Below are 15800 nucleotides of genomic sequence, written 5' to 3' on the forward strand. Positions count from 1 at the left end.
TTCATCACTGCTATTTTAGCCACCATCTTGGATGAATAAATTCTGAATCACTTTAGCGTATTTTAGGAATCACGATTAAGGTCGTCAGTCAAAAATAAGACAACGATAAAAGTATTTTTTTTTTGTGATTCAATCTCGGCGATTCTTTTTTGTTTTTTTTTTGTTGTTGTGTCACTTCAGAATTTGGTTGAAAATAGAATTTGGTAAAGATGGTCTTTCAATATATTTCGATCCAAAATGTAGGACATGCATTTTATTCGACTTGTATAGCTTAGCAGTTTTGCTGATTTTCATCTATTTTATTTAATTACGTTTTATGGAATTTCATATAGAAGCAAGATTTAACCATTTTTTCCAGCCTAAATGATAAACAGAATTTAGATTTTTTGCAACATTTTGCCTTTTCTCAAAACTATATATCAATAGCAATCAATAGGCAAAAGTAATTTGATCAGTAACATCAGTAAAATCAGAACGGAAAACATAATCAGTGGTATCATTTAAACTTTTTTTTCCTTATTCACCTAAACAACTCAATTTGGCTCAAAATGCTCGTGCGACAAGTTAGCACGACAGCGATTGATATTAATCTCTCAATCTATTTCCTGACTCTAATGGAATCCAATTTTCAATTCTATATTCATATTGCTTGCTCCTCCGATTAATTATATTATGACTCAGGGAAAGACGACTATATCTACTGAATGCTACTTTAACATGAATGTTTGTTCTAATTGATTTCTAAAAATAAATCAATTCAACTAAACAAATCTGTGCAATTTTTCCAAACTTCAGTTAATTCTAACAAGTTTAGGTTGGAAAAGCCAAAATTTGTAAAAAAAAAATTACTTTTTAGTGAGAGAATAACTGCAATCAAATGATTGTTGATATCATCCTTGTTATAACTTCATGATCCCGAGAAAATTTGTTTTTTATTATAGACATTTCACCACTTTTATGTAATTCATGTCTTATTTCCGATAATATGTTTAATATATTGACTGAATTTTGTTAACATCATTTAAGTATTCACAGTATTCACTTCTCAGTAAATGTTGTAAAAATGGTTTGCTAATGTATGTTTTGCTAACAATTCTTCAAATTGATCATATCACGCGTTTCAGTTGAAATCTAATAAAATTTACTTAAAAAGTCTTTGCGGATAAAGTATTAATTAGTTATAGTTTCAAAGAATTGATAGGAGAAAATTGATAAATTCCACGGAATTTCACGGAAATCTTCAAATTTCACGAATTCCACGCTGTTCGCGAAATCGTGAAAATTCACTAAACCTACTAATATATTTTAGTCATTTTTTTGTTCTTAAATATAACTTCAAAAGACTTTTTTACTGGCCTTTGAACTTAGAACAACATTGAAAAAATACTGAATACATAATTCTATTGTATTCGAAATGTAATTTTTTTTTTCGTAAAATTGCGATAACTCCTGATGGTTACAAGAAAATTCATAATGTTTAAATATCTAAATGTTTGTGTCTCCTCTGTCTGTCTGCTCTACAACTTTGTGGAACATTCTTACGCTCTGAAAAAACATAAAATGATTTTTTTGGTTCTTAATGAAAAAAATGACCGTTCTAAGTTATTGAAAATTCGAAAAAAAACATTAAATTAAAAAAATCAAAAATAAAGTATAATTACGCAAAATGGCACTATTTTTAAAAATATTGTTGAATTTTTTTCGATGAAGAAATTTTTTTTTCGAAAATCTGAGTACGTTGTATTATAATCGGGCGTCCAATGTCACATAAAAGTCCTCTTGGCACCAAATTTGCACCACTTTTTTTCGAATGGAAGAGTTCGTACTGTCCATCCTTCACGTGATATCGAAAAATGGAGCTCGGATTGGTACTTAGAAATAAAAGTTACCCTTTAGGACAAAGTTTCACGCAAATCGGGGCAATTACTGTATGAGTTGGCACAGATTTACCCTTGTTGAATTATTGTAATTATCGCAAAGATGTTAAATATAGTTGTGAATATTAATTTAATATCTAAAAATCCTTAATATGATCAAATCTAATGAATCTTAGTTTGTAAGAGGAAGGATCAATTGTATATTTATAAAGAATAATAGGGTAAATATAAGTATAACCATTCTAAATTTGATAAAATATTATTTAATTTTTTCACTCCTCCAGAATGCACCCGTCAGCACATCGTTGACCCTCCAAACCCAAACTGCACCGTCTGGTGGAGCTGCAAATTAAATGATGAGATGCAATTTCGACAGCTCACAAACTCTTAATTACATGTCTGGTGCGGTTTTCCTACAGTCCATCCCTTGTCCCGCGCCCGTAGGATAGATAGATGATGAGTTTCCCAAATGTGGCGAAATTGGCCAACCCGAGCCGAGAAGTGGGCCAATCATCAAAGGATTAGAACATAATTACCCTCAGCTCGATGCGCGTTTCCCATGTGTTTGGTGGGAGGACACCACAGAATCACCGAACCGGATCGTCAGAACCCTCATTTTATGAGAAACTTGGCGTGGCAAACATCGGGTTGGGGTCTTTCGGGTGCAATATTTGCCAAAGTTTAGTGGGTTTCCGTATCGTTGGTTTCATTAAGTAGGGGCTTTTGGAGTAGGCTACTACGGCAAATGGATTTCGGAATTTAATTAAATTTTTGTGCTGGAGTTGATGAATCAAACTGAAATGTGTCAATTTGCAGACATGCCATTCAGATGATTAGAATTTGTATTCGAAACACAATTCCGAATTCAACTGAAAGTTAGCGAATGATAGCCAAGCGTCCAATTTCCCGTTTCAGAACCTGGAACGGACTACCTGTCAGTTGTGATTAATGAAGCTGTCGATGGCTAGGCTATCAGTTTTGATCTAGCTAAATCCAAAATCCAACCCCCAAACACTATGCATCAGGAAAAGTGCATTCCCCCCAACTGTGTTCCACCTTTCCTCCCAACGCAATTGCATTGTCACTCCCACCCCCACAGCTACTGATGAAAATTCCACTTTCACCTATAGCTGACAACTAGAGTTGTGTTTTGCCTTGATCCTCCAGACCAACCGATTTGGCAGGAAAATGCCATTTTCACCCTCACTCACCCTCCTGTCTCAGTGAACTCGTTAGTATAGTGCGAGAGAAAAAACCGCAACGAAAGCCGGCTTAGTCCGAGAGAAAACGAGTGAGAGGGAGTCAGAGCAGACAGAATTTAAATTGAACCTGTCACAGGTGCTATTTTTGGGAGGGTGGCCTGCCTGGCTGGCCCACTGACTGAGTGATGGCGTGGCGGCGGAGACACCCCCGTCAGGGTGGTGGGTTGATTGACGATGGTGGTGGTGGGAAAATCTAATTCTGAATTAGTGCTGCAGATGCGATGGAAGGTCATCAAATTGATCTGGGCACGGAAGGAAAACTTATGGATAATTTATAAAATATTAAAAATAATTAAATGAATCGCAATTGAGTCGAGTAGAACAAAAGTATTCTACGAAAATATTTTAGATTTTTTTAAATTCATCACTCAATTCTCTGATTGTGTTTCTGTAGTGCATGAAGAATTTATTGATGAATTTCATCAAATTTTTCGTTGCAAAAATAAACACACTAATAGTGCAGTCCTAGTTCAGATGTGCCAACAGCTGTTCGAAAATGTGTGTCACACATGGCTGAAGGTTTAACGCAATTGGTTTTCTCTATGACGTCACGAAAAGATTGGCGTTGCTTAAAAAAGGTGGTCACAAATGAAGCAATTAGGATCATTTCAATCATAATAATTGAATTTGGAAAGAGTTGTAATTATTATTTTCTAACCATGTTTATTTAAAGTTTTACATTTTTTATTGATTGAAACCCTCATAACATCAATATTAATATCTTATATTTTCTCAACAAAATATTTAAAAATGCCTCTAAATAATTGCAGCAAAGTACTGTAAAATGCTCACGTTAAGCATAATGAACCACTAGCACTCTTGTTATGAATGGCTTCATCAGCAGTAAAAGCAAAACGATAACCATATACAAGCAACTCTACACCACATAGCGACGTCGTCGTGCTATCTTGTCGCACCCGCCATTTTGACGTTCCGAGAAAAACGTGTTTTAATGTTTGACCTTGAATATTCAAAAACGAGAGCACGCAATGTAAACAATAACAAACACGTTTTGTTTGGCTCACCATTCTGTGCATTGTCCCAAAGTTTGGTTGAAGTTGGTTGCTGGAGTCCCGAGTTATAATTACAAATGTTTACGGTAGTCTAGCTTGTACGTGCGACAAACGCATCCTGACTTTCCTGGCCTGAAATCCCTTTGGCCTTTTGTCGCACTTACATCAATTTTCATGGAGTGACAAGATAGCACGACAAGATTGAAACTACTTTCATATGTAAAGTGACAAAAATGCACGGAGTTTTTTCGGTTTTTGTTGAATATCTCAGGATTGAAATCGAATTTTGGGGATCTGTGAAGGTCAAAAGGTGAGGCATTGTGAGCTGCACAAAATGGCGTTCTTAACTCAATTTGGCCCAAAATGCACGTACGACAAGTTAGCACGATGGCGACGATAGGCAAGCCCTCTCCCATCCATTCATTCCCCACCAAATATACCACACTTTGTTCTCCCCCTCTTAGAACGCCAAGTCAAGACATTTCCTGAGCCCCTTCTTACAATCAACTTGGCATTGATATTTCGTGAATAAAGCAACAACCTGCGGCTTCTTTCAGTTTTTCTACCGCCTTTAATTCTTTAAGTATAGCTCATATCACCTATTTGTTTTGGTTGAAATGTTGATGATTTACTTCATTTGGAAAATATAAACAATTCCCTTTTCGAACTCTCCTCTCTCACAGTGATTTCCAAGCTGATCACATCGCTGAAGGAGTCGGAGGGCCTGTCAGACGAGCAGGATCTGGGCTTCCTGCAGAATCTGCTCCAGTCGAAGGAGCTGAACGCGCTGGTCAACGTGCACAGCAAGGTGGCCAAGATCAACAAAGATGACCGGATAGCGCCGCTGCTGTCGTCGTCGATGCAGGTTAGCTAAATTTAATAATTTAACCAAAAAATTATGTAATTAAAAAAAAATAATGTTCTTCATACAGGTACTGCTAGAAACGCTCGAACTGTTAGCTCCAAGATGTCACATCTCACCGCTGTGTAGAGAGATTTTCCACCTGCTCCAGACGCCACACTTACAGGTAATTAATCAATAGATACTCCAAATCCAAAATTCTAACTAAAGTTAAAAAAAATCATTATGAAAACGATAAAAAAAAACTTTCAACTTTTTTGTTATTATGATTAAATTCAAGTTTGTTGCATTCGTGGCCTGGACTTTGCTCTTTACAAACAATTCAAGGGTTGATCAAGAAGCTGTATGTTTTTGACCAAAAAACCACTCCTGATGAAACATTTTAAGGGTGTCGAGCTTGAAAAATTCAACCTGGTGAACATTTACTCAAATCTTAAATTAACTCTTAAAATAAAACAAGCATTAGTCAAAAAAGCATTCCAAATCCTCAAAAAAATAAATCAAAATTTTAAAAATTGACCAAGATTTAGGTAGCCCCAGTTCACAAAGCATGACTCATGTTTACCACACTTTTTTCTATGGACTTTTGATTACGAAGAAAGAGATAAAGTCCATACAAATCTTTTACTTTTGTTTTTGCTGAAATGGCAAAAAGGAAAATTTATACTTTTTAATTTTTGAATTTATTTATTTAGATATTGATTTTACGAAAAACAAACATATAATACGTACAGAAGCAGAACATTGTTTAATATTTTAAATGTGTATTGGAAGTTTACATGAAATTTTTATTTTATTTTTTTGTATTTTTTTATTCAAGTGTGTAAATTAAATCACCGTCATCTGGGGTGAATAGAAACACATGAAGTGAATTTGGACAGCTGAGCAATTCTCTCAGATTTCGGTCATTTGATTATTTTTTTTTTGTATTTTTTAATCCCACTGAAACTTTTTTGGTGCTTTCGGTATGCCCAAAGAAGCCATTTTGCATCATTAGTTTGTCCATATAATTTTCCATACAAATTTGGCAGCTGGCCATACAAAAATGATGTATGAAAATTCAAAAATCTGTATCTTTTGAAGGAATTTTTTGATCGATTTGGTATCTTCGGCAAAATTGTAGGTATGGATATGGACTACACTGAAAAAAATGATACACGGTAAAAAAAATTTTGGTGATTTTTTTATTTAACTTTTTGTCACTAAAACTTGATTTGCAAAAAAACGCCATTTTTAATTTTTTTTTATTTTTTGTTATGTTTTAGAGGACATCAAATGCCAACTTTTCAGAAATTTCCAGGTTGTGCAAAAAATCTTTGAGCGAGTTATGAATTTTTGAACCAATACTGATTTTTTCAAAAAATCGAAAAATTGGTCGCAAAAATTTTTCAACTTCATTTTTCAATGTAAAATCAAATTTGCAATCAAAAAGAACTTTAGTGAAATTTTGATAAAGTGCACCGTTTTCAAGTTAAATCCAGTTTTAGGTGACTTTTTTGAAAATAGTCGCAGTTTTTCATTTTTTTAAATTAGTGCACATGTTTGCCCACTTTTGGAAAAAATATTTTTGAAAAGCTGAGAAAATTTTCTATATTTTGCATTTTTAAACTTTGTTGATACGACCCTTAGTTGCTGAGATATTGCCATGCAAAGGTTTAAAAACAGGAAAATTGATGTTTTCTGCAAAGGTTTGAAAACAGGAAAATTGATGTTTTCTAAGTCCCACCCAAACAACACACCATTTTCTAATTTCGATATCTCAGCAACTAATGGTCCGATTTTCAATGTTAAAATATGAAACATTCGTAAAATTTTTCGATCTTTTCGAAAAAAATATTTTCAGAATTTTTAAACCAATACTAACAAGTTAAAAGGGCGTAATATTGAATGTTTGGCCCTTTTGAAATGTTAGTCACCTAAAAATGGATTTAACTTGAAAACGGTGCACTTTATCAAAATTTCACTAAAGTGCTTTTTGATTGCAAATTTAATTTTACATCGAAAAATGAAGTTGAAAAATTTTTGCGACCAATTTTTCGATTTTTTGAAAAAAAAAACCGTATTGATTCCAAAATTCATAACTCGCTCAAAGATTTCTGAAACATTGGCTTTTATGTCCTCTAAAACATATCACAAAAATAAAAAAAATAAAAATAGCGTTTTTTTTTTTGCAAATCAAGTTTTATTGACAAAAAGTTAAATAAAAAAATTATATAAAAAAAGTTTCAGTCAGATTAAAAAATACAAAAATTAAAATTTAAGAAAAAATACCGATTTCGTAGAGAATTGCTCAGCTGTTTTAGCCTTATAACTGCACAATAGTTGGATAATTTTGACTAGTTTCGGATAGAACAGACACCAAACAACAAACATTGTTCGTCGTTTCAAAATATAAAAAAATATTTTGGCTTCAGTTTTTAATTTTCTAAAAATTTGCATTCGAAAAGTTCTTTGGAACCATGCATAAACTACTTGGACACTTTTTTGGAAATCTCAAATCTGCACCCAATCACCACGGCAAATAGTGTCCAGGGCATTCGTGGAAATACAATGTCCCATCCCAGAGGGTCCCGGAGTACCAAACCTTAGCATGGTGCTCCCAACGAATACAACCAGATCACGGAGCGTATGGTGGTGTGTCCCCACGCTTCTTCCTCCCCTGTCGATTCAGAATTGTGTTGTTGTTCGAACACTCAGTGCTCAAACTCAACCCAATTACGTATCATCTCTGCGATACGGCTTAACGCAGTAGGCCTGGCCGCTTTAACGCTTGTAATGTTTCAATGCATTCCGATGCAATGGCACACTACAAATGTTAATAAATGACAAGAAGAGTGCTAGGCGTCATCTAACCTAAGGCACTCTCCAGGATCCCTTCGAAAGATTGGCTGCGCTAGGGTCTGATTAGATTAGATTATATTAGAATCTCAAATCTACACCCAACCCTACACCTTCCATCTTAAGTGTCCAAGTGGTTTATGGATGACCCCTTTACATATTTTTTGGTTAAGTGCATAATTTTCAAGATATACCCGCTTTAAGTTGAATTTTAATTGTAAAATTCCTTATTTTCGATTTTTTAAATAGTGTCCATGGTTGTTCCAATTATATTGTCTTAGACACTGAAGATTGGACCTCTGGTTGTTGAAATACAGCGAATAAAAGAAAAAAGATACAAAATAATTGAAGTTATTTAAGGAATATCAAAACATTCCCACATCTAATGCCAATTTCTCAGCAACTCGTCGCTGTCATGCCACCTTGTCGCACGTGTATTTTTTGTATTATCGCCATATTGTGCAGCTCACAATGCCTCACCTTTTGACCTTCACAGATCTCCTAAATTCGGTTTCAATCCTGAGATATTCAATAAACCGAAAAATCTCCGTGCATTTTTGTCACTTTGTATTTAAAATAAGTTTAAACCTTGACGTGCTATCTTGACACACCCTGAAAATTGCGACAATCGGCCAATGGGATTTCAGATCAGAACGCGTTTGACACACGTACAAGCCCGGCTACCGTAATTATTGGTAGCCATAACTCGGGACCTCAGAAACCAAATTTCGGGATGTAAAAAGTATCCTTTTTTCAAATTCACCCGTCGTCACCCTTTAAAAGGGTATCGAAAATGTACTGAATTTTTTTTTTTTTTTTTTTTTTTTTAATTTATATTTATTCAAATTTCTTTTCCATGTACATTCATTCAGTTAAAATATTATTGAGTGTCCAATCACAAACGATGACTTTTCACCTCAATTTTAAATACTAGCAACTTTCATTTATTCATGAAATATTGTAGCTTTCGCTATTCAGTGATTTCAAATGTAGGAGGTCCTACATGTACAAAAGGGAAAAGGGATACCTTAAAACTAACTTATAAACTATATAAAGAGCGGATCAATGCAGCTGAAGACTGCAATGATTTTTGTCGAAATGCATCAATTATCTTATTGGACATAACATCCAAAGTGTCAACTTCGGCTAATTGATGAAGTTCACTGGTGCTGAACCAGGGAGGAAGTTTCAGAATCATTTTCAGAATTTTGTTCTGAATCCTCTGAAGTTTTTCTTCCTGGTTAAGCAACAGCTTGTCCAGATCGGCACAGCATAAAGCATGGCAGGTCTGAAAATTTGTTTATAAATTAACAGTTTATTCTTGAGACAAAGTCTAGAATTCCTGTTTATAAGTGGATACAAACATTTAATATATTTGTTACATTTAACCTGGATACTTTCAATGTGATCCTTGTAAGTAAGGTTTTTGTCAAAACCAAGTCCAAGATATTTCACTTGATCCTCCCACTTTAAATTTACCTCATTCATCTTTATAATGTGATGACTTTTTGGTTTAAGAAAATCAGCCCTTGGTTTGTGAGGGAAAATAATAAGTTGAGTTTTGCAGCATTTGGAGTAATTTTCCATTCTTTCAAATAAGAATTGAAAATATCCAAGCTTTTGTAATCTTCTTGTGATGACACGAAGGCTTCTGCCTTTGGCGGAGATGCTTGTGTCATCAGCAAAAAGTGATTTCTGACATCCTGGGGGCAAATCAGGCAAGTCAGAAGTAAAAATATTGTATAAAATTGGACCCAAAATGCTTCCTTGAGGGACGCCAGCACGTACAGGTAGTTGATCAGATTTGCTATTCTGATAACATACCTGCAGAGTACGATCCGTCAAATAATTTTGAATAATTTTCACGATATAAATCGGAAAATTAAACCTTTTCAATTTCGCAATCAAACCTTTATGCCAAACACTGTCAAATGCTTTTTCTATGTCTAGAAGAGCAGCGCCAGTAGAATAGCCCTCAGATTTGTTGCTTCGAATTAAATTTGAAACTCTCAACAACTGATGAGTAGTTGAATGCCCAAGGCGAAATCCAAACTGCTCATCAGCGAAAATTGAATTTTCATTAATGTGCGTCATCATTCTATTAAGAATTATTCTTTCGAATAATTTACTAATAGATGAAAGCAAACTAATGGGCCGATAGCTTGAGGCTTCAGCAGGATTTTTATCCGGTTTCAAAATCGGAATTACTTTGGCATTTTTCCAACTACTGGGAAAATATGCCAAATCAAAACATTTGTTGAAAATTTTGACCAAGCAACTTAAAGTTGCTTCTGGTAATTTTTAATTAAAATGTAAAAATGCCATCCTCACCAGGGGCTTTCATATTTTTAAATTTTTTGATAATAGATTTTATTTCATTCAGATCCGTATTAAAAACTTCATCTGATGAAAATTCTTGTTCAACAATATTCTGAAATTCTATTGAAATTTGATTTTCAATAGGACTCAAAACATTCAAGTTGAAATTATGAGCACTCTCAAACTGCTGAGCAAGTTTTGAGCTTTTTCCCCATTAGTTAATAGAATATTATCACCATCTTTTAAAGAAGGGATGGGTTTTGAGGTTTCTTAAGAACCTTTGAAAGTTTCCAAAAAGGTTTGGAATAAGGTTTAATTTGTTCGACATCTCTTGCGAACTTTTCATTTCGCAGGAGAGTGAATCTGTGGTCAATAACCTTTTGCAAATCTTTTGAATTCGCTTCAGTGCAGGATCACGAGAACGTTGATACTGTCTTCGGCGAACATTTTCAGACGAATCAGAAGCTGAAGATCGTCATCAATAATGGGAGAATCAAATTTGACTTGGACTTTAGGAATAGCAATATTCCTAGCATCCAAAATTGCATTAGTTAAAGATTCCAAGGCTGAATCAATATCAGCTTTGGTTTCTAAAACAAAATCATGATTTAAATTATTCTCAATATGATGCTGATACCTGTCCCAATTAGCTTTGTGGTAATTAAACACAGAACTATTGGGTCTGGTAACTGCTTCATGAGAAAGTGAAAAAGTTACTGGAAGGTGATCAGAATCAAAATCAGCATGAGTCACTAAAGGACCACAATACTGACTTTGATTTGTCAAAACCAAATCAATTGTTGATGGATTTCTAACAGAAGAAAAGCAAGTTGGCCCATTCGGGTATAAAACCGAATAAAGACCAGAAGTGCAATCTCTGAATAGAATTTTACCATTGGAATTTACTTTTGAATTATTCCAAGATTGGTGTTTGGCATTAAAATCACCGATGATCAAAAATCGAGATCTATGCCGAGTAAGTTTATTCAAATCCCCTTTGAAATAATTTTTATTTTCCCCAGTGCATTGGAATGGCAAATATGCAGCTGCAATCATAATTTTCCCAAAAGAAGTTTCAAGTTCAATGCCCAAACTTTCAATAACTTTTAACTTAAAGTCACGTAACGTGCTATAAGTCATACTACGGTGGATAACTATTGCAACTCCACCGCCATTTCGATTCATTCGGTTATTAGTTATAACTTTATAATCTGGATCACTTTTCAAATAAGTGCCAGTTTTTAAAAATGTTTCGGTTATAACAGCAACATGCACGTTATGAACTCGTAAAAGTTGAAAAATTCATTTTCTTTCGCTTTTAAAGAGCGAGCATTAAAATTCATAATATTGATGGAATTACTTAGATCCATGATTAAACTTCAGGGTAAGAACAACATCATTCGCAAATTTTAATCCAATCTGGATTGCTTCCATCATGGATGTAGCATTACTCATTGTTTGAATCAAACCAAACAGTGAGTTTTGCAAAAAGTCATTTTTCAAACGTAACATCGCCGAGATCAGAAGATCCCAAAGCGTTGCCAGCAGAAAAATTTTCAAATGAGATTTGAGGTACCTGCCCAATTTCAGAAAGATTGGTAGAGGATTTAAAATTCGTGGATGAACCCGAAACGACGTTAGCATAAGAAATGCCATTGTTGTTACCTAACTTTTCCACGGTAGGGGTATTTCTAGAATTGTTCGAGTGAGACAGCACGAACGTTTGATTTAAAGATGCAGGTACAACCTGACTTTGAGAAAATTTCGGTTTGGATTTCGGCTGATGCTTAGCACGAGAATCCAAAACCTTTTTCTGATGGGGCAATCCCAGAAATTTGATTTGTGATTTCCACCACAATTTGCACATTTAAATTGGGTGACTTCTTTCACGGGACAATTGTCCTTGTCGTGAGAAGAATCCCCGCAAACCATGCATTTTGGAACCATGGCGCAATGATCAGTACCGTGACCGAATGCCTGGCAACGCCGGCACTGGGTCAGATTCTGGCCATTACCGCCATGTTTCTTAAAATGCTCCCACTTTACCCGTACATGGAACAAAAACTGAACTTTGTCCAAAAGTTTCAAATTGTTGATTTCATTTCTGTTGAAATGAATCAGATAAAATTGTGAAGTCAAACCAAAGCGAGAAATATTCCCGTTTGATTTTTTCTTCATTGGTATTACTTGGGATGGGGCAAAGCCAAGCAACACCTTAAGTTCGTTTTTGATCTCATCCACCGACAAGTCGTTGGAGAGACCTTTCAAGACCGCCTTGAATGGCCGAGCATTCTTGGTCTCATACGTGTAGAAATTGTGTTTGTGGTTTTCAAATAACCAACAAAAGTTTGGTGATCTTGTAAAGATTCCGTCAACAAGCGACATTCTCCTCTTCGACCAAGCTGGAACGAAACTTTCAAATTGCAAGTTTCCTTGCAATTCTTCAGTTGCGTTCGAAAGCTGGCCAAATCGGAGACGGAAGTCACTACAATTGGCGGAGCCTTTACTCGTTTCTCGACGGCAGAAGGCTCAGTACGAGGAGAAGGTTCCTTGTCATCAGTTTCGGATAAAACACCGAAACTGTTTGTCAATGGAATTGGAGGATTGACCTCACATTCAGAATCAGAATCAGACCTCAGAAGAGGCTGTTTTCTTTTTCTGTTTCCGTTAGCCGGTTTAGCGTTCAAACGCTTCACCGACGTAACGACCAAATCTTCAGAAGATTTGCGTTTACCTTTGTTTTGACGCATTTTGCAAGCAAAGTTCTCTTAAAAAGATGGCTTCGTTTGTAAAATACAACAAAATTTCAGGTGGGGTTAGTCTTGAAAAGACTGTTTAGAATTTTGGAAAATAACTCAGGTAGTCTTTAAAAAGACTGTGAATTTTGTTTTGAAATAACTCTGAGCTTAGGTAGTAAAAAATACCGCAGCTCTAGTGTCCGTTCACCACGAAGGTTCGCAAGACACTCATGTACTGAATTTGACATACCCATTCAAAAGGGTGACGCCGGGTGAACTATAAAAAAGGATAGAAAGTATCCTTTTTGAGGATTGAAAGTACCCTTTTGAGGGATACTTCTGACTTTATGTGCACAGAATGGTCCTTCAAACAAAACGGGTTGGTTATTGTTTGAATTGAAAACTCAATTTTTTGTTTATTCAAGGTCAAACATTAAAACGTATTATATCGGAACGTGTGACGTGCGACAAGTTAGTACGACAGCGTTGAACTAATGGTCCAATTTTCAATGTTAAAAATTAAACATTTGTAAAATTATTGAATAACATATTTCGAAATATTTTGAATCAAAACTAACATTTCAAAAGGGTCAAACATTTATTAGTACCCAGATTTAAACCAACTTAGTGTCCAGTATAAACTCACTCGGACCACTAAATATAAGCATCACAACGTTGAAGCCATAACGCTCCAGCGTTGATATCGCACAACACATGCGGGAATCAGTTTGTGCTGAAATGGCATCCAGTTTCTGTGACATAAACAAATATTTCCATTTCCAAGTATGGATGAATTCACACGAAGCGAAACTGCCAACTAAACCAACATTTGAGCAGCCAGTAAACATAACCGAGCACGGTTGGCCGGAATTATGCCCAACTAGTCCCCGTACTTTGGGTAAACTTCCTGTACGGGGGCCACCCACAGCATGCATCGTAGCTCTGCTATCAGGAAAATGCCATCGGTTCCATTCGGCCAAGAAAAACAATGCTTCCCCTTAACGGGTTTGTTATCGTTCGTTCGTTCGTTCTATTCTGGTCGACGCGTGGACAAATGGGCTAATCCTCCGCAGGGCACTTGCAGGAGGACCACTGGATAGCGGACCATTCCAAACAATGGGCGTTCCCTTTGCACCATCCAATTTGGACATACCACAAAGGATCAGCGCTTGTTGCTTGCACAGATGTGAATCCTGCGAGGATAGTTTAACAATGTCCAATCACGACAAATTGGGCAAAACGTGGGCGTCACATTCTGTAATAGCTGAAAATTAGAGATTTTACAGATTACAAACTTAAACTGTTTCGACATTTTGGCAGATGACTTTCGAAATCTGAACGGCACCAACTAATGATAGTGTTTCTGAGTGTCCCTCAGCCTATGATTGGATTGTGGGTCATTTCCGGGCTCCTAATTGGACGCCCACCACCTCAATGAAAATCAATCAGAGAACCACAAAATTCAAACAACGGTCATTCCGATAGTCTCCCGAACAACCCTCCCTCTCAAGATCAGATCGATTTTGATTATTCTTTCCTTCCTTTTTGACACAGAGTCTCCTGTTCGCACACGATGCCATCGCCCAGAAGGACTTTTACCCCCACCTGCCGGAAATACCTGTCGAAGTGGACGAGGACGAGGAGACCATCAAAATTGTCCAACTGGTCAAGAGTAACGAGCCCCTGGTAAGTAGTGACTGTGGTCGGCGACCTTTTTGTCCGGATTTTACCTCTTTTTTACTATGTGTGTGTGTATGTTTATCTCCGCTGCTTTGCACGTTTTTGTGCCCGCACATGACAGGATTTGCTTATTTTTCGTTTTGCACAGTAATCAATACGAGATTGCTTTGTCTTCAAAAATGGCTATAGTTTTGACCACAACTAAATCGATCCAAAGGCCCCCAAAACTGGGTTTATCCACTCTTTAACAATTATTTAGTGATTTTACATAGCAAAAAAAAAAATGATGGCAAAATCGCATGCATGCAAATCACCTATGTAAGAAAGGTCACTGAATATTACACAAAAAGTTGCAACCAGGGATGGAATAATCGCGAAACAATCAATTTCGCTTGCGAACTTTTTTCACCCGCGAAAGAGAGAGGAGGAAAATCACACAAAAGAAAAGCGCGCCCGAAATTCTCCCAGGAAATCAATCTGCTGTAATTTTTTTATGAACTTCCATTTTAAATTATTTTTTCACTTTGATAACACACATTGCCCATCTACAAAATGTGATAGGTCAATTTCCGACGTGTAACGTTACACTTGCAAGTGTAGTAGTGACAAAGATGTTCCGCTGAATAATCAAGATGATGATTTTTTTAGATTCTTTTTACCGATCTTTCGTGCGCGAGAGAAGAGAGCATGCTCCCTTCGGATTTTTTCTCTTGATGAACATCCAATGATTTTCTTTTGTTGATGATTATTCCATCGCTGGTTGCAAATGATGGTATTCAAACCCAGAACATTCAGAGAGGCGGGTCAGAACATTCAGAGGGTGGGTCTCGTGGCGCAGGGGTAGCGGCTTCGGCTGCCGATCCCGATGATGCTATGAGACGCGGGTTCGATTCCCGCCTTATCCACTGAGCTTCTATCGGATGGTGAAGTAAAACGTCGGTCCCGGTTTCTCCTGTCTCGTCAGAGGCGCTGGAGCAGAAATCCCACGTTAGAGGAAGGCCATGCCCCGGGGGGCGTAGTGCCAATAGTTTCACATTCAGAGAGAACTGGCGCCTTAGCTCGTTCGGCTATCAGACCATATTAGCATGGATCACCGGTTAAGTATGTTTCACATGCTGATTCGCTACATATTCTTGGGTGTAATATTACTAAAAATTTCATGAAGCATTGCAAAAAAAAATATTTTTACCTAGCCTGGATATGTTTCAAGT

At 36.2% G+C, this 15800-nt stretch overlaps 1 protein-coding gene across 7 annotated transcripts in view; it reads left to right on the top strand.

The window, feature by feature from the left end:
- LOC6035251 (MAGUK p55 subfamily member 7) overlaps positions 1–15800 on the top strand; it is a 58697-nt gene that overhangs the window by 26499 nt on the left and 16398 nt on the right. For all 7 annotated transcript variants that reach the window (XM_038251979.1, XM_038251983.1, XM_038251980.1 and 4 more), the window contains exons 3-5: positions 4836–5017; positions 5085–5180; positions 14464–14595. In XM_038251979.1, coding sequence (XP_038107907.1) covers positions 4836–5017; positions 5085–5180; positions 14464–14595 — 410 coding nt within the window. The remainder of the gene's footprint in view (positions 1–4835; positions 5018–5084; positions 5181–14463; positions 14596–15800) is intronic.

The sequence above is a fragment of the Culex quinquefasciatus genome, chromosome 2 (assembly GCF_015732765.1).
Source record: "Culex quinquefasciatus strain JHB chromosome 2, VPISU_Cqui_1.0_pri_paternal, whole genome shotgun sequence".
In the NCBI taxonomy this organism is placed as follows: domain Eukaryota; kingdom Metazoa; phylum Arthropoda; class Insecta; order Diptera; family Culicidae; genus Culex; species Culex quinquefasciatus.